Genomic DNA, 21916 nt, shown 5'->3' with positions numbered 1-21916 from the left:
ATATATATATATATATATATATATATATATATATATATATATATATATATATATATATATAATGGTCATGTTTATATTTGTATTTATGTACATTTTAATATTAATATAGAATGAAAGTTTTTTATTTGAGTAACTGGGATTGTGCCCCCCTGGGAGTTGGTGCCCTGCGCATGCTGCGTACTCTGCTTATAGGGAGTGGCGGTACTTATTGCGGCTATTAATAACAATTCTACTCATTCCCGCAGGTTCCGCACTTATAACGTGATGACAGATGCCGGAACGTATCATTTGCACATGCTTTTGAGTCTTGAGAACTCACTCGCTCGCTCTCATTTTCTGCGTGCCCACAGATCGTGATAAGAAGAGTGACAGCTTTTAATAATTATTAAGGGAGTTTGCAAATGTGATATTGATTTAATACAACAGTTCAATAAACAATTACTGCCTGATTTTACTCTATTTCATCAACAAAAATAGTTCCAAATAAAGTGACAGGTGAGCCGCTGCGCATCTCTAAAAGCAAACACAGCGGTGTTTCATTCATGAATGAAAGTGCGTTTTTGAACGAATCTAATGAGTCAGTGATTCATGATTACCCATTCATAAAGACAGTCACTTGCTTCAATCCTGAATGATTCAGCCGTTCGAACGAATCAATTGAATTAATTCTTCAGTGATAAAATCAGTGACTTGCCACCACCTGCTGGAAGATTGTTTCGTTTTAACATTTAATTTCAGTTATTTAAATCATTTAATATTTCTGTATTAAAAATTTTATATTTAAAACATTAATCTCCACATGAATTCATGAATTTAATTGCACTCATGCCACCTCTGAGCCTCATTAAACGTCTGAAAATGTACCTAACAAGTAGGGGTGTGCGATTTTGACAAAAAATAATATCTCTATTTTCTGCGATTTTATCGATGACGATATTTTGCTGAGTGTGTTATTGCGCTTGTACCTTAAGGACTGCCGTGGACAGCTGACTCCTAAAGTTTTTAATATTCTTCATATTCTGTGTGGTGGTCAGTTCACACTGAGAGAAATTAATCTTTTCCAATAAGTTTAAACTTATTTTTACATTTTATGGGCATTTTTACCCAAGTGTCCATTATCTTTTGAGTGAAATTCTTACATTTAATCAGTGAATTAGAATAATAAGACATCTGGTCTGTTACCAAGCAAATGAAATCAACACAGAAGCTGCATCTGAAGTGGCATTTAGATGTATTTACACACTGTTTAATGCAAGACATGAATGCATTTAACCAGCAATTACAAATGCATAAATAATGTTTTGATGTATTAAACATGAAACGTTGAATACTGGTATTTGAAATTATTTAAATAATAAAAGATACTTTAAATGTGAAATTAAAACCGCCAGTAGGTGGCAGCAAGTCACTGTTAATAAGTGAGTCATTGCGATTGAACCGAATCATTTAAACGGTTGATTCATTCAGGAACGAAACACCGTCATGTTGCTCAGAGACGCAAAACAGTGTTGTGGCTTTGTTTGGAATTATTTTTGTTGTCGAAATAGAGCAAAAACAGGCAATATGGTGTCTAAAACATAAGTCTCTTAATTAACGTCTTGTTTATTGAACTGTTGTAAAAAAAAAATCAACATTACATTTGTAATTATGGTAATATTTTGGAGAAAAACGGCACTCTTCGTGTGAAATTAATTATTAACTATATGAAATGGTATAAATATTAGTGCTGCACGATTAATCGAATGCGATTGTCATGTGCATTTTATTAGTAAAGCCGGTTCTGTAATCAGTAGGAAATCATCGTCACGTGCTTTCAGATGGAGCAGAATTTACTACAAAGCCGTAGTTCACTGACAAGTTACGCAAAAAAATCACAGATGATATTATTGCGCGATTATGAAATTGAAGAAATCGTTCGCGATAATGACAGCTGTTTGCATAGCTTCTCAGTGAACTACGGCTCTGTGAAGTAAATGCTGCTCCATCTGAAAGCATGTGAAAATACCACATTTAATAACATAATAAAAAACACTTCGTAACGTCAGTCGAGTGTTTGAAATAAATCCTTCTGTGAGATGATGTGGCTTCTTACACAGAATAAGGCACGCAACATATTTCATAGTATTTAAGCAGTGATAAAGGCATTGCATTATCAATATACTTTATTTTAATGAAAATAATAATAACTCAGATAAACCATATATTGTCATAATCGTGTGTTCATTAGTCACGTTGAATCAATAAAAGCAGATAAATCTTCTGTTTATCCAGCTACCACTATAGGCATTTCCTGGGTTTCTTCTGCGAGGTGTATTTGGAGTTTCAGCGTGAGAGCGCCCTCTGGCCTTTGGATGGAGATTTACTGCTGATCACAGAACCGTGCTTCACTGAAAGATACACATGACAATCGCAGCTTCTGTCGAATTGCGATTTCGATTCCATTTCGATTTATCGTGCAGACCTAATAAATATATACATTTTCTGCCATCATGTCTTGAATTTGTGATCATTCTAAATGCATTTTAATAGACTGAATCATGCAGTGAAAGAACGCACTCTTATGCACACGCGCACTAGTCTAGACTTCACTTGGGTTGTGACGATAGTATCGTGTATCGACGATAGTCAGAGATATCGACGATAGCAGATGTCTTTGTCAATAGTCAAGACGATATTAGGCTCATTCTCCTATTAAAGTATTAATAATAATAATATTATTATTAGGCGGCCCATTATAATTTGGCTATTATTATCAAATTACCCCGCTTTCAGCACTGTATTTCACACACACACACACACACACACACACACACACACACACACACACACACACACACGTGCGCGCAAATGAGGAGCCTGTAATCGGTGAAGGAGCACTGTATGACTGATGTATCTGTTTAATTTAAATTTACTCCAAATATTATGAACTTACCTGTTTTAAATACTTTATATTTAACGTGTTCTTTTATGTCCAATATTTAGTGTTAAACTGTTGGTCTTTAAGATAAATCTACTTTTAATTTCCACCGTTGACTGATTTTGAAGACCAGACTGATAACTTCCGTGCGTCGAAGCGGCAAACTTGTCACAGGATGCGCGCTCCTAATAGCGATGTATGACTGTTGTATCCGAATATATATGAACTAGCTGTTTTAAATATTTTTGTATTTAACATGTTAGTTTATCAGTATGTTTGAAAGTATATTATTTAGATTTGTGGTGCTTCCATAGGCTTCATCTCTCTCGCGCGTGCGGTTTAAAACACCAGATAGTTATGAACTAGCCTATGACAAGTACAGAAAGTCTCTCTCTTGCCTCACCCACCCATGCACGATAATATCGTCTATTGGCGATCTCACGGACTGGCGATATGACGATTTGAAAAATGACCATATCGCCCAACACTAGACTTCACTGCACTCTGTAGGGGTGTTTTGAATGTTTTTTGCAAAATACTCGATAATGTCAAATTGCACATCATTAAAACAACAATTACGATATTATCGCAGATGATATTATATTGCACACCCCAACCTACAAGCCACTTTTGTGTTCTTCTGTGCCACCTCTGTAGTACAAATCATTTTTTTATTAATACTAATTTCATGATTGGTAATTTATTTGTCTTATTCTACTTCTTATTATATTGTTTTAAATATAAATTTTAAAGCTTATAAACATACATTTTTGAATTTGACAGATGATGCCATTACAAAAGTAAAAAGAAAATACCCCTGCAAGTCACTTTAAGGAGTCAAATGTCACCTTTTGATCAGAATTTTTGATTATTGATCAGAAGGTTCTCCTAAATGTTTTAAATTAGGAGGACAAGCGCTCCTAAAAAGAAAAGTAAGCATAGAGCCATGTGTAACAGTATATGAGATTCGTGCATGAGGTCTTAAAGAGACAGCAGCCTAAATAAACCTTCTGCTGTCTTTCATTATACAGTGAAGACTATCAGTGTTATTTTACAGTTGAATAGATTATAGTTAGACCTAACTGAAAAAAAATTAAAGTACTGTTAATTAAATTTGTATCTTATTGTTTTTGTTTGTGCTATTGATTGTAATTAATTTATTTGTTCTTGTTTTATTATTTTACTATTTATTTGTCTTTTTTAGTTAAAATCAATTCAATTCTGAGTGCACGTGATTCTTGGGTGGGGAGGGGATGTGGTCCATGGGAAATAGTCCTGCCACCACAGCTGGAAAAAAATCCTAGAGGAAACACTGCATGCATTTAATAAAATGAGAAAAATGCATTTACAAAGGTAAAAAGAAAATGCCCCTGTAAATAACTTTGAGTCAAATGTCACCTCGTATTAGGAAGGCACATTTTTGGTCAGAATGTTTTATTATTGATTAGAAGGTGCTCCAAATTTGTTTTAATTAGGACAAGTGCTCTTAATTACAAGAAAAAAACTGCTTTTTTTCAGTCAAAAGATTTTTTTATTAATTTTTTTTGCTTTAACCCCTGAATTAAACCAAGTAAAAAATTCAGAGTAGAAAAGTTTTTTTGTTTTTGGAAACAATTTGTATAACTGTTGTTTTACATTTTACAATATGCTATAAGAGGACCCTTGGTATCAAACAGTTCAAAAGTCCCTGTTATAGAAGATGAGACTTGTAAAAACTGTGAGAGTGTGTATAATTTCTGCTTTATCGTTACTTAGGCTTTCCTTCTGCCGGCCTGTGAAGCTTCAGCCACTCGCAAGGTGATCAAAGTATATAGGAAGTGGATTCTGCAGGAAAAACCTAATTTCATGGCTGAGCCTGAGACAACAAGCCAGGAGGAAGATGGAGAGGAAGAGCACCTCATCTCTGAGACGGACACTGCACACGTCCAGGTACGCTCATACACAAAATACTGTTGATGCTGATTCATTAAGTTATTTCCACTGACCTGCTGCTCTGTGTTAACCCGTCAGGTCTTGGAGACTCATGGACACAAACGATCATCCAGTTGGGGGCGCACTTACTCCTTCAGCAGTGCCATCAGCAGAGGCTGTCTGACTGAAGAACAGAACCAGGACACGAAGGCTGGCATCCAGCCCACCCTGCAGGTACGCTCATACACAAAATACTGTTGATGCTGATTCATTAAGTTATTTCCACTGACCTGCTGCTCTGTGTTAACCCGTCAGGTCTTGGAGACTCATGGACACAAACGATCATCCAGTTGGGGGCGCACTTACTCCTTCAGCAGTGCCATCAGCAGAGGCTGTCTGACTGAAGAACAGAACCAGGACATGAAGGCTGGCATCCAGCCCACCCTGCAGGTGCTCTCTCTCTCTCACACACACACACACACACACACACACAGGTTTACATTTGTGAAAAGTGGGGACTCTCCATAGGCGTAATGGTTTTTATACTGTACAGACCATATATTCTATTGCCCTACACCAACCCTACCCCTAAACCTACCCCTCACAGGAGACTTTCTGCTATTTCAGATTTTCAATACACTCCATTCTGTGTGATTTATAAGCGTTTTGAAAAGTGGGGACATGGGGTAATGTCCTGAAAAGTCCCCTTCTCCTTGTAATACCTGTCATACCTTTGTCATTATACACATTTATGTCCTCATTTGTCACAAAAACGCGTACACACACACACACTCATGTTTGTTTCTGTGAATTATTGGGACTTTCCATAGACTTCTATTACTTTTATACTGACCAAACGATATTTTCTATCCCCTAACCCTAAACCTACCCCTTACAGAAAACCTGTTTGCATTGTTACACTTTCAGATAAACATAATTTTCTATTGTTAATTTTTTTTTACCTCGTGGGGACATTTGGTCCCCACAATGTAGCATAAACAAGTATACACACACACACACACACACACACACACCCTCTCATCTCAGCTTAACATGAAACAGTAATATTATCACAATTTAAAGGAAATGTTTTATAATTGAATATATTTCAGGTCCTTCTGAAATCATTCTAATATGCTTTGATTCTAATATGATTTGTTGTTGTTATTATCTATGTTGAAAATGATTGTGCTGCTTTATATATATATATATTTATTTATTTTTGGAAACCGTGATACCATTCAAATGTTTGGAGCAAGTAAAAAAAAAAAGAAATAATAATAATAATAATAATTGTATTCAGCATAGACATATTAAACTGATAAATAATACAATTATAACTTATAAGACATTAACAGTGATACAATTTTTTTAATTTTTTCAAATAGATGCTTTTTTAAACTTTAAAAAATAAGGAAAGAAAGAAAGAAAGAAAAGCTAAATTTCTTATCTATTTAAAGTCCCCCTGTAGTCAAAAATTGTATCCCTTAAAACACATCTTTGATCATTAAAATTACATATTTAAATGTTTTTTTCTTCTGAAAATAATTTTCTCATGCCTTAAAATAGCTTGAATGTAACTCTACACCCTTGCCTCATTTACTATGCACAGATCTATGAATATGCAAATTAGCCCCGCCTCCACTCAGTCATACCAGCCAAGGCCTCCTGATCCACGGATAATGACTGATAAAACTATGTTTTTACTAGCGGACAACTACAGCGGACACTGTAACAGTCGTTAAAGTTACTTACTTGACGATGTTGTGTCCTCAAAATGCCTTGAAGACAAGATGCAGCCAAGTTTGTGATTCTTAATTCGCGCGCTATTATTCAAGTTAGCGGTTCTAAATTCACGTTAAACTACGGCTTCATGGATTTTTTGCTCTATTTTATTTTTGGTTTTGTGCTGGTAATACTATATTGTGCATGCGATCTCTATGCTATGATCTTTATGCGCACCGCATTTGTATAAATGGAGAGAGGGATATGCTAATGATAGGAATCTATCCCTTGACGTGATTGGTTATTGAATTTTGTGACACGGCAAACCGAGGGCTGTTTCAAACCACGTTTCTGGGACTGTTATTGGGAAACTACAGTTTTAAGGAGAAAATACTCAGCAAGGGTGTTGATTAATGGATTGGCACATGGTTTGTCTAAAAGCAAATTAAAAACACCATATAGACAAATAAACAACATAAGATTTTCACTACAGGGGGACTTTAAGTTTCACAGTCAAAAAATCCTTCAGAGGTTGTTTTTGATGTTTTGGATTTTAATTATTACACTTTTGCAGCTCTGAAAGAATTGTGAGTTTACCCTCACAAAGATTTGAGAAAAAGGCAAAGTACAAATAGCAATAAATGCTACTTAAATTTAGTACAATGTTAGATACTATTTATAGTAAATTGTAGTTATTTGCACATTTTGTGTACAGTTAGTACAAGTAGTCATGACCAATAAAAAAGAGCAATTGTGTTGTGCTGCTTGAACAAAAAATATGTGGGTCAAACTGACCCCCAACAAAATGGAAAACAACAATAAAAGATGGGAATTATTACATTTCTCACATATTTTTAGTCTTTAACAAGCTACAAAAGCTATTATATAGGTTTATATAATGTTTGTGGCACTGGCAGTTTCTTTTTTTTTGTTTACTTCTTGCAAGGAAGGTTTGCCTGCTGTGTAGTTGAGAATGAATTGTTTCATGTGTTCTCAGGTGTTCCTGACAAACTCTGCCAACGTGTTCTTGTTGGAGCCGTGTCAGGATGTGCCCAAGCTGCTGGAGAACCAGCTGGAGGTGTGCCGAGCTGTGCTCAGTGTCTACCGGCACATTATTATGGAGCAAAACATGAACCGCCCGACCTGGTCAGTCACACACGACACAAGAACACTGAATATTAATAGAGCTCTGCTCTGGTTCACAAACATTCAGCTTATTGTGCGCGTCATATTATTCTAGGGAGCAGTTGTTGCAGGTGTTGTTGAGAATCACAGAAGCAGTAATGAAGAGACCACAGGAGGACCAAAAAAAAGACACGTTCGCCCACAGCCTGGCCAGCATCCTCTTCAAAGTGAGTACAAATAAACAACCCAAGGCTTCATACACACCACAGGGTTTTTCCAGGCTCAAAATGAGGCGGAGGCGGTACCATCCTGATCATGTGCGCACATTGTACCGTGCCTTCAACTGGCTGAAGCAAACACTATTTACAAGCAACGGATTTAGGTATTCTAATAATTAGATGCATTAAAGCCATTTTTTTACTTATACAGTGCACAATCAGAGGCAGAAAATTTCAGCTTCCTATTTTTCATTTTATAAAACCATATACTTCATCCGCTGCTTAAAGTCCAATGCCTCTTGGCCCACATCGCAGAAATACATCTTATATAAGTATTAAATATGTACATTAACTGACAGTCACCACTGATAAGCTACCACTAAATATTGTAGAAACTTAATTCGCTGTAAAGTTGCTTTGCAACGATTTGTATCGTGAAAAGCGCTATACAAATAAACTTCAATTGAATTGAATTGAATATAAAGTCTGTATTATTATATATTAGTTAGGAATGTAACGGTACAAAAAAAAGACAAATTAAAATTTCTCTCTTAGCTATGCTGTAAACTAAGTAGGGAGCCCTATTACTACACATAAATATAATATTAGGTTACAGTTAACAACAGAATCCTATTAGATTAGATTAGATTCATCTGTTAGATTTAACAGTTCAGCTGCAAGATCTATTCGATTCAATTGCCATTTAATTTTAGACATTGTATGGAAACAAGAAAATTGCGTAAGGCAGTGTTTACGTTAACTTATAAATCTAATTATAAAGGTATGTTTTCCTTCCAGTTCATCATTTACACGTCATACATTAAGACCTCGATAAGACCTGATGCAGAAACATGAAGCTAATATTCTTTAATTTCTCTCTTTGTATAAGGTCTTTGTTTAATTTGGATAAAACTCTAATGGCAGTAGAATGTTTTACCTGGTGTAATACTTTAATTTTTTTATGAAATTCAACACAGTAACAATCAAACAACACTCCTTCATGGGTACATGCATAAGTATTTTTCCCAAAGTATAGACTGAAATTTCAGTCTGGTCAACTGGTTACGATATAAGCAAATATTTGTAAGCATGTATACGTGAATATTTGTGGTCATACATTCATGAACATAATACTAATTTCCTTAGGCTCATTTCCTAGATCAAGCAGCCGTTGATCCTAATTACATACATTTACATTAATGAATATACATATTTCACTTTGGCATTTATCTGTCTTCTCTCTATTTTGATATATAGATTGTCGCCTTCGTCGGTCAGCCAATCAGAGACGTCACTGGCTGTCCACAGCCTCACCTCCTTCATATCTGGGTAAGAGTGAGTCAGAGGGCCGTTTCAAGGGGTTTCACTCAGCAGTTTGGTGACCCAACAGCAGTCATAGTGTCTCTGGGACATTGGAGGAGAGTGGCTGAGAGGTCCAATTTTTCACCCCTCCTCCTGTCCTCGCTGTTGTTAAATTGAGTAATGGCTGATCTGACTCTGAAAATCAGACTATTTTTTTTAGTCTGAATCCCTTAGAGTCAGTGTGCACCAATGTATGGCCCTGAAAAACAAAAGCACAAAAGTTAGCTAACAGATCTGTTATTACAGATTGCTATTACAGAAAAAAGTAAGTAATTATTTGCTCTAGCAGTCCTAGAAAACAACACATTTTTGCTGACAGTTACACAGACGTATGTGTCACGAGCATACATCCTGTTTGACAGTGTGGCCCAACGACAGTAACGGTGAGCACAACATGCACTTTGTGTGAGTGTGTCAGAGGAATAGGTAATATTCATTCTGTTTGTTAAGAGTGTTTTATAACCATAGCAACTGTAGCTCAGCAGTCATAAAAATATCCAAACCACACTTGTCTGAATCACCATCTTAATCTAGTCTTTCTTCTGAACTTTTTCAGCAGAAAAACAGCATATTTGCTTCTCCAGAAGTCAGTACTACTGCAAGTCAGTGTGAATATAACTTAGTTATAATGAATATAACATTAATTTAAAATGAAATGGAAAAAAAATAATGCAATCTTCTTCTCTTACACTATTAAAATACTTATATACACAGTTCAAAAGTTTGAACAATGTCAATAAGATTATTTTGAAAGAAGTCGCTTCAGTTAGGCTTCAGTTATTTGATACACTAAGAAATGTAAGTGTAAATTGTTCTTAATTTAAAATAATTTCTATTTCCATATAATTTAAAATCTACTGAATTTTCAGCAGTCACTACTCCAGTCTTCAGTGTCACGTGATCCTTTAGAAATCATTCTAATATGCTGATTTGGTGCTCAAGAAACATTTTATTATTTTTTTTAACTTTTTTTTTTTATGAACTTCAACACAATAACAATCAAACAACACTCCTTCATGGGTACATACATACATATTTTTCCCAAAGTATAACATAAAAAGTAAAAGAAATTTCAGTCTGGTCAACTGGTTACGATATAAGCAAATATTTGTAAGCATGTATACGTGAATATTTGTGGTCATACATTCATGAACATAATACTAATTTCCTTAGGCTCATTTCCTAGATCAAGCAGCCGTTGATCCTAATTACATACATTTACATTAATGAATATACATATTTCACTTTGGCATTTATCTGTCTTCTCTCTATTTTGATATATAGATTGTCCATTTTCCCCAGTGTTTCTTAAAAGCCTCTTCTTGCAGTCTCAACCTGAATGTCAGTCTTTCCATCTTGTAAATTTCTGTAACTATTTGTTCCCACTGAGTTCTTGTTGGGGGAGGCTGCTGGAGCCATAGTCGAGTAATCGCTTTCTTTGCTGCTGCTAGTAGAATCCTGAGTAGATATTTATTCCTATTATTAACTGAATCAGGTATATTGCCAAAAAGTAGAATATAAGCTGTTTTTTCAATCTCGATTTCCTCTATGCTAGAATGTATTTCTGACCACAACAGATTTAAAACTGGACAAGACCAGAAGACATGTACATGATCAGCCGATAATGACCCCCACTGCCTCCAGCAGAAGCCCTGATTTGTCATTCCTTTTTGTTTTGCTTTCACTTTGGGCATAATAAAGAAACAAATTGTATTTTTCCAACAAAGTTCCCTTAGAGCCCTGGAATGACTAGTCACACACTGTGAATGCCATAAGTTCAGCCATTCTTCAGCTGGGATACAAATGTGCGGTGTAATACTTTCTAATGCTTGTAAGATCGTTTTTGTTGCGTATGATGATGTAGTTGAAATGGCTGTGTAAATTGTGTGCTGCTGTCATTTGCAGACGATCTTCGTGGCGTGGGTGCGGGCCAACCTGACCGTGTTTATCTCTCGTGAGCTGTGGGACGAGCTGCTGGCTGTGCTGTCCTCTCTCAGCCACTGGGAGGAGCTGGTGTTCGAGTGGGCCAGCATCATGGACTCTCTCACCGCAGTACTGGCCCGTCACGTCTACAGCCTGGACCTCCACAACCTACCGCTGGACAAGCTCTCAGAGCAGAAGGAAAAGAAGCAGCGGGGCAGGGGTGGGTGGTTGTGTGTGTGTAAATTACATGCTTAAAAATAAGCATGATGTTTGCAAATACATTATTTTACTCACAAATATTAAAGGGGTCATATGATGTTGCTAAAAAGAACATTATTTTGTGTATTTGGTGTAATGAAATGTGTTTATGCGGTTTAAAGTTAAAAAAACATTATTTTCCACATACTGTACATTATTGTTTCTTCTCTATGCCCCGCCTTTTTGAATCGCGACGATTTTTACGAAGCTCATCGTTCTGAAAAGCGAGGTGTACGCTGATTGGCCAGCTATCCAGTGCGTTGTGATTGGCCGAATACCTCAAGCGTGTGACGGAAATGTTACGCCCCTCACCATACTGTTGATGCCCTGTCCCGGTGCGATGAGGCAAAACCAATAAAACCAATTATAAACGAGGCATTTGTTGCATCCAGTGGGGACATAATTACGGATTATAATGACTTATACTGTCTTTTTAAGCATTGTGTTGCATCGCGCCGCGTAAACATAACACCATGTCTGCATTTGTGATCGGAGAAATGACAAACAACAAGCGCTACTCTACACTGCTCAAAACTCACGTTTGAATCGTCAGTGGCAAATCCTTTAAATATGAAAACGTACTTACAGTCTGTGAGTCAGAACAGCCGGCATTGTAGTTTACTCTCTCAGGATCAGGAAGTATCCTCCATAAAATGTGCTGCACACATCTGAATATTTGGGTTGAACTGTTCTGGAACAGAGTTGTAAATACAACTTAACCACTGATTTCTAGTCATGCCTTCTTTTGGAAGGCCAAACAAAGTAGTTTTGCTTTCACAACGAAACACACAGCGTCACACACGGCGGGCTAAAGTGAGCGGCGGCGGGCTCGAGAACGGCAGGCTTGCGGCAACCACATGTGACGACCCCGAGCTGGACTCCGCTTCGTCCACGGTGAAAGCCGATCTGGCGATCGACAGCGTGAAGTTGATGTATTTCCTCAGCGACCAGCACGGATCAGCTCCAGGCATGACGAAGCGGATATCGTCCTCTTTTGGAAGACCAAACAAAGTAGTTTCGCTTTCACAACGAAACACACAGCGCCTTCACGACATGGTGGCAGCAACAATACTACAGCAAGAATAAAAGTTACGCCTTCTTTCTTTGCGTGAACATTTGGGCGGCGTTATGCAAATCTTCCCACATCATGACGTAGATATGTGGGGGCGTGTTAGAACGAGCCGTTTTAGGTAGGCGTGGCAGACTCTTAACTTTTATAAAGAATATCTCTTTGGATTTGAGACTTTAGTCTTTGCAACTTTACAGATCTTCTTTATGCACCAAGAGCTTGTAACACTCCAAAGCGAAAGGAAAAATTGAAATCGCATCATATGACCCCTTTAAATGAAAAATATGCATTAATAATGATTTAATAGGCAATACATTCTTAAGTGTCTATATAAAGGCTATCAAACTGTCATGTCCTTTTTAAAAAAAAAATGTGCAGTAAAAATCTGCATCTTAGCTTGATAGAAACTGTACTTCAATTGACCTTGCAACTGAACTGCAGTTAACTCTAAAGAAAATACACCATGGTTTCCAGAAAAATATGAAGAGCATAAGAGACTTTCTCAAAGACATTACCAAATCTTACCGACCACAAACTTTTGAATGAGAGTGAGTAACATGTTAAACCATCTAACATGCTGTGTAGTGTAGTTAATATGATAAAACTACTCTGATACAGTAGCGTGTGTTTTTCGATTCTTTTTTTTTACACAGTACTGAAAGTCATCAAACACAGCAGACTTTACTTACATGCTTTTATGGTGAAATTGCTACTTTTATTAATTAATCCCAAGTTTATTGACCATAAACAATACACTGTCACTTTCTTTTGGGTAATCAAGTTAATTTTCATCCCCTAAATCGAATGTCTTGTCAAGAAAATGGATTGCGAATGTCATTTTGACATGTTTGCTTTGCATGTAAAGTAACATCCCTGGATATCTGTGGTTTGAATCAGAGACAGTTACAGTAGTAATGGTGTGTGTGTGTGTTTCAGGAGTGATGCAGGACTCCCAGAAGTCTACAGATGCAGCACGGTCGTTCTCCTTGAGCTGGAGGAGCTCTGGAGATCAGGTGGGCACTCAGGAACCCATGAGGTTCCGCAGTGCCACCACCACTGGAGCTCCCGCTGTGGAGAAAGCTCGCAACAACGTTAGGCAGAAAGCTTCAGGTTAGAGTTAATCTGCAGCACTCATGAACACTCCAGATGAACACAGTCTATCTCAGGGTGACTTGCTTACAGCTTGCTTTGTTTTATTCACTTAATTCTAAACATATTTGCCTGAAGATGTTTTGTTTTTCCCAGATTGCATTTTATTTTTATTTTTTTCCCCTTATTCTTTTTTTTCTGGATTCTGTTTTTTTTTTGTGTCACATTTCAGTTTTTCTGAATTCTTTTTTTAATGGTTAAATTAAATTGTAATAATCAATTAAATTCATAAAACTTCAACAATTGAATGATTTTATTTTGGTCTTGCAAAGTGCTATACAACAGAACTTTAGTGTTAAAATTAAAACATGAAGGAAAAAATTTGATATTCCATAAAAAAAAAACGTTTTAATCATTTTATTAATGCATACTTTGAGAAGCGTACTGTACAATAGCAATGTATTTCTGTCACAATTTCTTCCAGCTTCCAGCAAACTTTTCCAAATTCCAAGACATTTTGCATTATGCTGTAAATTAAATTTTTATGACTGCATTCCACAATTCCATCCGTGGGACAGCGTTTGTGGAGACAGAAATTTTTCTGTTGCTGTCATCATGTATAGAACGAGTGGAACTGAATCCATGTGACAATCTCTCTCAAACATGAGTTTGTCTCTTTATCTCCATGCGCAGAAATATTTCCCTTTTAATCTTTCCTGGTTTGGAGATGATTGTATCTCGTTATGGTGGAGAGCTTGTTGAGTTTGGAGCAGATGCGTTTGAGACTGAAGGATGCCTCTCGCACACGCCGCCCCCAGAAACATCCTCAATTGTGTGTGCGCACATGAAACGATGTGGCTTTAAATTCCCCCCTTTTCTTTTGCCTAATTGGATTTCTCCTACATTGATCTTCAAACAGCCCAGCGTCCTCCCCTCCTTGTTAGGAGAGCCGCCTCATCAAACTGCCTGCCTGTTTTTGATAGTTTCATTAAGAGCGTAATTAATGCTCATTAATATGCATAAATAGGTAACACGGCAAAAGCGATGTAATCTAGAAAGAAAAGGCGGTAATTAAAGTGCGCCGTAGAGGGAATAATAGAGCCCTCCGCTTTCACAGCTTTTCTCCAGACGTGACATGTAGTGGCCAAAAAAACACAATGCTAATATTTTGTCTTATCAGAGCTGGCAGAGCAAACTTGAAATAATGTGCTTCATATTTCCTTCTCGGGATTGAGTATCAAAGGACGCCATGAACCAAACGAGAGCGCGTGTGTCTTCTGTTTCAGCTTATTTCTAGTAAAAATACCAATCGGTTGTTGGTGAAAAGGCTCTTTACAGAACTAACACTTCCAGCGTTCATTCAGATTGCGCTTTGATGTGATGCCTTCATGGAGTCGTGAAACAGAATCTGCATTTTAGTCTGTGTGTTTTTATTGGCGTTCACTGTTCTGTCATGACAACTCTTGGAGGGATTGGCATGGTAATGTACATGACAATGTTAATGTATTTGGTCTTGGCGGAATAGATCTGCTATGCTGCTGCTGCTGCGGCAGAGCAAGTACCGAGAATTGCTACTGCCAATACATCCACAACATGCTGCTGTAAGCATGTAAGAAATACTGCTGCTGCACATACTGTATAACACATATGAATAACCCCCATATAGGGTTACATGAATGCTACCTCGTAGAAGATCTATACAGGTGGAGCTGAGGAAGGTGGAGGGTTTCTGAAGTGCGCTGCAAACTGCTACAGCAAACAAAAGCCAGGTATTTGAATATTGAGCAGTAAGCTCATTGGCTACCGATACAGGAGACAACCAATCAGCTGCCATGTGACTAATGTCGCCAGGTCGGATTGAGCAAGACCTATCGGACTGCGCCATCTAGAGTTTCATGCCAGAACTCTGTATTTACTATTGCTCATACTTTGGCTTAGTCATTTCAACAACCCCTTGACCCTGATTACATAGACATGACTGATCTATCAATGGAGCTTGAAGAGAGGAAAGGTGTGTAGTGTTACTGTAAGCCACCAGACTTACAGGTCACTCGTGTAGAAGATTCATTCTATTTTTTATTTTTTTTAAATCGCTTGTGTCAGACTGTCATTCTCAAGCCACCTTTCCTATCTCTGATGAAAGACCGACTGGAAGTCATTAATTTCCAATGGACAGTAGTACAGGAGTTGTGTCAAGTTCCGACTATATGCATATTTGGGATTTTCAGATCAGATTTGAGCTTTAACAGGTTAAAATGAACATCCCTAAAACAAACCATCAGTCTGAGCAGTGTTGAGTTGACGTATTTTTGCAGGCTGACCCATAAGTCAGCATCACCCTGGTTCCCTTCACAAAAATCAATAGGATTTTCCATTGGCTTTTGGATTATTGCAGAAAATAAGTTCTGTGACCAACAAAAGGTTTTGTTCTTCAGAATAATCTTTACAAATGAACACAACTTTACGAATTCTGAAGCCTAAATATTGGCTCAGCCAGAGGTGTGAGTTTGCTGGCACAGAAATGACACACTTCACCTTTAATAAATTGTCTTGCTATTACCACAGCTGTAGAATGCAACTGATCCTTTTCCCCGTCTCTCTCTCTGTCTGTCTCTTTCTCTCTCTCCCCTGCACTCTCCTTCGCTGCTTCTGTGGACAGCTAAGCGAAGTCAGTCTATCAGCAACTGTGTGCATCTTTGTGAGGCTTTGCCGGCCACTAAGAGTGTGCCCATGCTGCTCCACACTGTCAGCGCTTTCTTACCTGGTATCTCTCACAACTCTCACTGCTCTCACAGACTCTCAGGTAACTTCCTGTTTCCTGTCTCCGGCACGGAACTTTCTTTTCCCGTTTTCTATCTTGCTGTCATCTGCTTTCATTTACGATGTAGCATAGCCAGGAAAAGGCAGATAATCCAGTGTATAAATGCTTTGTTTTTACAAGGATACTTCTATTTCCTTTCATTCCAGACCGCCAGAGGAAGTGCAGAGAGCACTAATGGAAACACTCGCTCACTTCATTCCCGCTCCAAGAACTGAATTAAAGAGTATCTCTAGATGCATGTGGAGCATCTACTTGGAACTTTAGTGTGTTTGCAAGAGCATGCAAACTTTGTAGACAGTCAATGAGATTGAAACCCTCACGAGCCAGATGGAAAGTGTTTAAGCGCACTATATAACTTATTTTACTCGATTCTCTATCATCGTGCAAATTCAGAAGGTGTTTTCCATTAGTGCCCTCAGAACTGCTTGTGGCAAACTTCCACTTAATTATTAAAGCACAGTTTATAATCAGATTTTCGGCACGCATGTTTGCCCTGTTAGTATGAAAATGGCCCATGAATAGAAAGTTTTTCTTGTGAGTTCTGGTAAGCATGGTGATTGAGTCAGGTGTGTGTGTGCTTGTCCACTAGATGTGGAGGAGTGTCAGCTGTCTGAATGTGAGATGGGGGATGGAGACAGTCCTCTGCCCCGCAGCAGTAGCACCTCTGACATCACACAGCAGATCAACGACACCTTCCCAGGTACCCACACAATCACACACATTACACTCAGTAATAGGCTGATGACTGGAGGGGTGTAGAAATAAACGTTTGTTGCTGAATAGTACTTTTGACATACGATACAGTATGTGTTTAATATGTTGTAGAATCACATGAATCTCGTCACTTCTTCAGTACTTTCAGTACTGATTTTTACAGTCTAAAATGACTGAGGGGCCGTTTACACGACAACATTTTCAGCCAAAAACGGGAAACTTTTTATTTGTTTTGCCTGTTCGTTTACACGACAACAGCGTTTTGGGAACTGAAAACGCATATTTTTGAAAACGGGTTTCAAAGTGCAAGTTTTTGAAAACGCCAGCGTTATCGTTTCCCAAAACGGGAATCTTTGAAAATGGTGACGTCATGTGCGTGTGTAGTGCGTGTTAGGTATGTAGACATGCGTCGTACGTGTCGATTTTAAAGGCAAGCACGAACAAACATACACAACAATGGCGGAGTACATGGTACTGTTGTTGCTGCTCAAGAGTTTGCTAACGCTTCTTCAGCAAAGTGTGGATTTACTTCACCAATATTACAACCAACAGCGGAGACGCATCAATACAACATATAATCGTCACTTCCGTACAGGTGCTGTTTACTAACAAGGTGACAGCGCCAACTACTGGCCTGGCATATGTTTTTGGCTGTTTTAGCGGATATGTATAAACGCAAATCGTTTTGAAAACGTTGTCGTGTATACGTGAAACTTTTTAAAAATGCAAGGGAAAAACTTTTCCGTTTTTGACTACATCGTTGTCGTGTAAACGTAGCCTGAGATTGCTTTTCTAAAAAAAAAAGAGAAAGAAACGGCATGTTGTATTTGAAGCATTTATTTGGGTTACACTTAAACCCACTAATAATCATTATATACTTAGGGTGTATTCACACCAGGACCAAATGCAATGTTGATTTTTTTTTTTTGTTTGGTGCGGGTCACTTTCACACTGCACTTTTTGCAAGTGAACCAGAAACTGTAAACCAAACCACACATGAGTTCATTTGGAAGTGGACCGAGACCACCTCTTCAGCTGGGTCTCGGGACAGTTGTTTGGTGCACACCCGAGTGCGATTGCTGTATTCACACCTGCCCAAAAGATCCGCACCAAGGGGGGAAACCAACTTGAGTTTGATTCAGGTGTGAACACACCCTTAGAAAACAGTTTGAGAACAATTACCTGTAAATGTGATTGACTCCAACATAGAAATATTCATCAGTCTGCTTTGCTGAAAATACAGAGCTGTGTTAGACACAGATGTTACTCATAACTCAAACTTTATATTAATACAGTTTTTGACAGTTGTGTTGTGTTAATTGTTTTTGTGATTTAGTATAGTGTCAGTGATTCTATTCATTTGAAATATTATAGGTAGAAACCCTTAAAAATAATGTTTAAATCTACTGGTGAAATCAGATGTTTTGAGGACTACTAAATATCTGCCCCAGAATAACTTCATGAAGAGCTCAATTTTTATCCTCTGACCAAATTGAACAATATAAAGTATTTTTAGTGTTGACTTGAAACCTGGACCTTGAAATTTTGTGTTGTTTTCCCCAAATAACTATTGTAAAACAGCTTCACTATAAAATAAATGTACATGTAAAAATTTTTATTTTTGCAACAAGTATATAAAGAGGTTTTATTTTGTTGGACAACTGCTGTTTCTCTGAAAGCTGGTTTACAAATTGTGTGAACAGTGCTGTGCTTTGCTTTGAAATGCAGATAGACTGTATGCTTATTTAAATAAATCTCAGCCTTTTGCAAAAGGCCCTGAGCCATATTGTGATGCTTTACCAAAGCAGTGACGCAATGCACCATGTTAGAGAACTTCTGTATTGAGAAGTGTAAAAATAGTTTCATTCATTATGAAACCGGAAGGGACAGATTAGACTGTAGAGGGCCACATCTGTATTGATATTAGTGATACTGATGTTTATTCATAGCACTTAGCAAAAAGATGCCATTAAACAAAATATATGCATTGTATTTTTTGCACAGTTGTCATATTAGCCAATGTAACTTAAACTAAGAATTAGTCTGCTGTAGGAATTTGCTTGAAAATCACAGGCAGGCAGCATGATTTCTGATATGTGGGCTACTGGTATGAAACGCAGGTCAGAAGAGAGATGAATCTGTGTCAGAGAGCAGCTCTACAGGGAAAAGAGAGGGCGACGCTCCCACGGTCAGTAACATTGCATTGCCATTGATTTATGAAATGATTCTTCACGTGCTAATTGTATTGAAGTTTTGTGGATATTCTCAGATTCTGATCCGGCAGAGCAGCAGTCCAGCAGATCTGGATTATCCAGCAGACGGAGCTCCAGCATTCCTGAAGAAAAGTGAGCTTTGTTCGATGATCGCTCCTGGCATCTTTCTGTTCTTCTTGTTAAAAGAAAAAAAAAGCTACTGGTATGAAACGCAGGTCAGAAGAGAGATGAATCTGTGTCAGAGAGCAGCTCTACAGGGAAAAGAGAGGGCGACGCTCCCACGGTCAGTAACATTGCATTGCCATTGATTTATGAAATGATTCTTCACGTGCTAATTGTATTGAAGTTTTGTGGATATTCTCAGATTCTGATCCGGCAGAGCAGCAGTCCAGCAGATCTGGATTATCCAGCAGACGGAGCTCCAGCATTCCTGAAGATTAAACTACGGGAGAAAAGTGAGCTTTGTTCGATGATCGCTCCTGGCATCTTTCTGTTCTTCTTGTTAAAAGAAAAAAAATTTTTTTTTTCTTTTCTTGCATTCTTTTTTGCTTGGTTGTATACCATAATACTACTACTACTACTACTACTAATAATAATAATAATAATTATGTAAAAATTAAGTTTTGTTTGTTTTGGTTTGGTTTATGCTTGATTTTAATAGAACAAAATGCAAAATATCTTAAATTAAAAGAAAGAATAGTAAGGTAGTTTGATATACATAATGTATTAATTCCTAACTCCTATTGTATTAATGTATCAATAGGAGTTAGAATCAATGTGGCTCAGTGGTAGAGCATTGCGTTAGCAGCGCAAAAGGTCATGGGTTCGATTCCCAGGGAACACCCATACTGGTAAAAATGTGTAGCCTGAATGCACTGTAAGTCGCTTTGGATAACACACCCTTAGAAAACAGTTTGAGAACAATTACCTGTAAATGTGATTGACTCCAACATAGAAATATTCATCAGTCTGCTTTGCTGAAAATACAGAGCTGTGTTAGACACAGATGTTACTCATAACTCAAACTTTATATTAATACAGTTTTTGACAGTTGTGTTGTGTTAATTGTTTTTGTGATTTAGTATAGTGTCAGTGATTCTATTCATTTGAAATATTATAGGTAGAAACCCTTAAAAATAATGTTTAAATCTACTGGTGAAATCAGATGTTTTGAGGACTACTAAATATCTGCCCCAGAATAACTTCATGAAGAGCTCAATTTTTATCCTCTGACCAAATTGAACAATATAAAGTATTTTTAGTGTTGACTTGAAACCTGGACCTTGAAATTTTGTGTTGTTTTCCCCAAATAACTATTGTAAAACAGCTTCACTATAAAATAAATGTACATGTAAAAATTTTTATTTTTGCAACAAGTATATAAAGAGGTTTTATTTTGTTGGACAACTGCTGTTTCTCTGAAAGCTGGTTTACAAATTGTGTGAACAGTGCTGTGCTTTGCTTTGAAATGCAGATAGACTGTATGCTTATTTAAATAAATCTCAGCCTTTTGCAAAAGGCCCTGAGCCATATTGTGATGCTTTACCAAAGCAGTGACGCAATGCACCATGTTAGAGAACTTCTGTATTGAGAAGTGTAAAAATAGTTTCATTCATTATGAAACCGGAAGGGACAGATTAGACTGTAGAGGGCCACATCTGTATTGATATTAGTGAAACTGATGTTTATTCATAGCACTTAGCAAAAAGATGCCATTAAACAAAATATATGCATTGTATTTTTTGCACAGTTGTCATATTAGCCAATGTAACTTAAACTAAGAATTAGTCTGCTGTAGGAATTTGCTTGAAAATCACAGGCAGGCAGCATGATTTCTGATATGTGGGCTACTGGTATGAAACGCAGGTCAGAAGAGAGATGAATCTGTGTCAGAGAGCAGCTCTACAGGGAAAAGAGAGGGCGACGCTCCCACGGTCAGTAACATTGCATTGCCATTGATTTATGAAATGATTCTTCACGTGCTAATTGTATTGAAGTTTTGTGGATATTCTCAGATTCTGATCCGGCAGAGCAGCAGTCCAGCAGATCTGGATTATCCAGCAGACGGAGCTCCAGCATTCCTGAAGAAAAGTGAGCTTTGTTCGATGATCGCTCCTGGCATCTTTCTGTTCTTCTTGTTAAAAGAAAAAAAAATTTTTTTTTCTTTTCTTGCATTCTTTTTTGCTTGGTTGTATACCATAATACTACTACTACTACTACTACTAATAATAATAATAATAATTATGTAAAAATTAAGTTTTGTTTGTTTTGGTTTGGTTTATGCTTGATTTTAATAGAACAAAATGCAAAATATCTTAAATTAAAAGAAAGAATAGTAAGGTAGTTTGATATACATAATGTATTAATTCCTAACTCCTATTGTATTAATGTATCAATAGGAGTTAGAATCAATGTGGCTCAGTGGTAGAGCATTGCGTTAGCAGCGCAAAAGGTCATGGGTTCGATTCCCAGGGAACACCCATACTGGTAAAAATGTGTAGCCTGAATGCACTGTAAGTCGCTTTGGATAAAAGCGTCTGCTAAATGCATAAATTATTATTAATTATTACC

The 21916-nt window shown here is 37.4% G+C and overlaps 1 protein-coding gene across 1 annotated transcript in view; it reads left to right on the top strand.

Moving 5' to 3' along the window:
- Positions 1–21916, top strand: part of ralgapa2 (Ral GTPase activating protein catalytic subunit alpha 2) — a 199530-nt gene that overhangs the window by 82687 nt on the left and 94927 nt on the right. Inside the window, exons 11-21 of the mRNA XM_016242121.1 lie at positions 4673–4846; positions 5144–5278; positions 7551–7699; positions 7794–7905; positions 11164–11401; positions 13445–13618; positions 17008–17118; positions 19253–19320; positions 19402–19477; positions 19561–19628; positions 19710–19800. Coding sequence (XP_016097607.1) covers positions 4673–4846; positions 5144–5278; positions 7551–7699; positions 7794–7905; positions 11164–11401; positions 13445–13618; positions 17008–17118; positions 19253–19320; positions 19402–19477; positions 19561–19628; positions 19710–19800 — 1396 coding nt within the window. The remainder of the gene's footprint in view (positions 1–4672; positions 4847–5143; positions 5279–7550; positions 7700–7793; positions 7906–11163; positions 11402–13444; positions 13619–17007; positions 17119–19252; positions 19321–19401; positions 19478–19560; positions 19629–19709; positions 19801–21916) is intronic.

This window comes from Sinocyclocheilus grahami, unplaced genomic scaffold (assembly GCF_001515645.1).
Source record: "Sinocyclocheilus grahami isolate Dianchi unplaced genomic scaffold, SAMN03320097.WGS_v1.1 scaffold646.1, whole genome shotgun sequence".
Taxonomy (NCBI): domain Eukaryota; kingdom Metazoa; phylum Chordata; class Actinopteri; order Cypriniformes; family Cyprinidae; genus Sinocyclocheilus; species Sinocyclocheilus grahami.
This window is presented reverse-complemented; position numbering and strand designations above follow the sequence as displayed.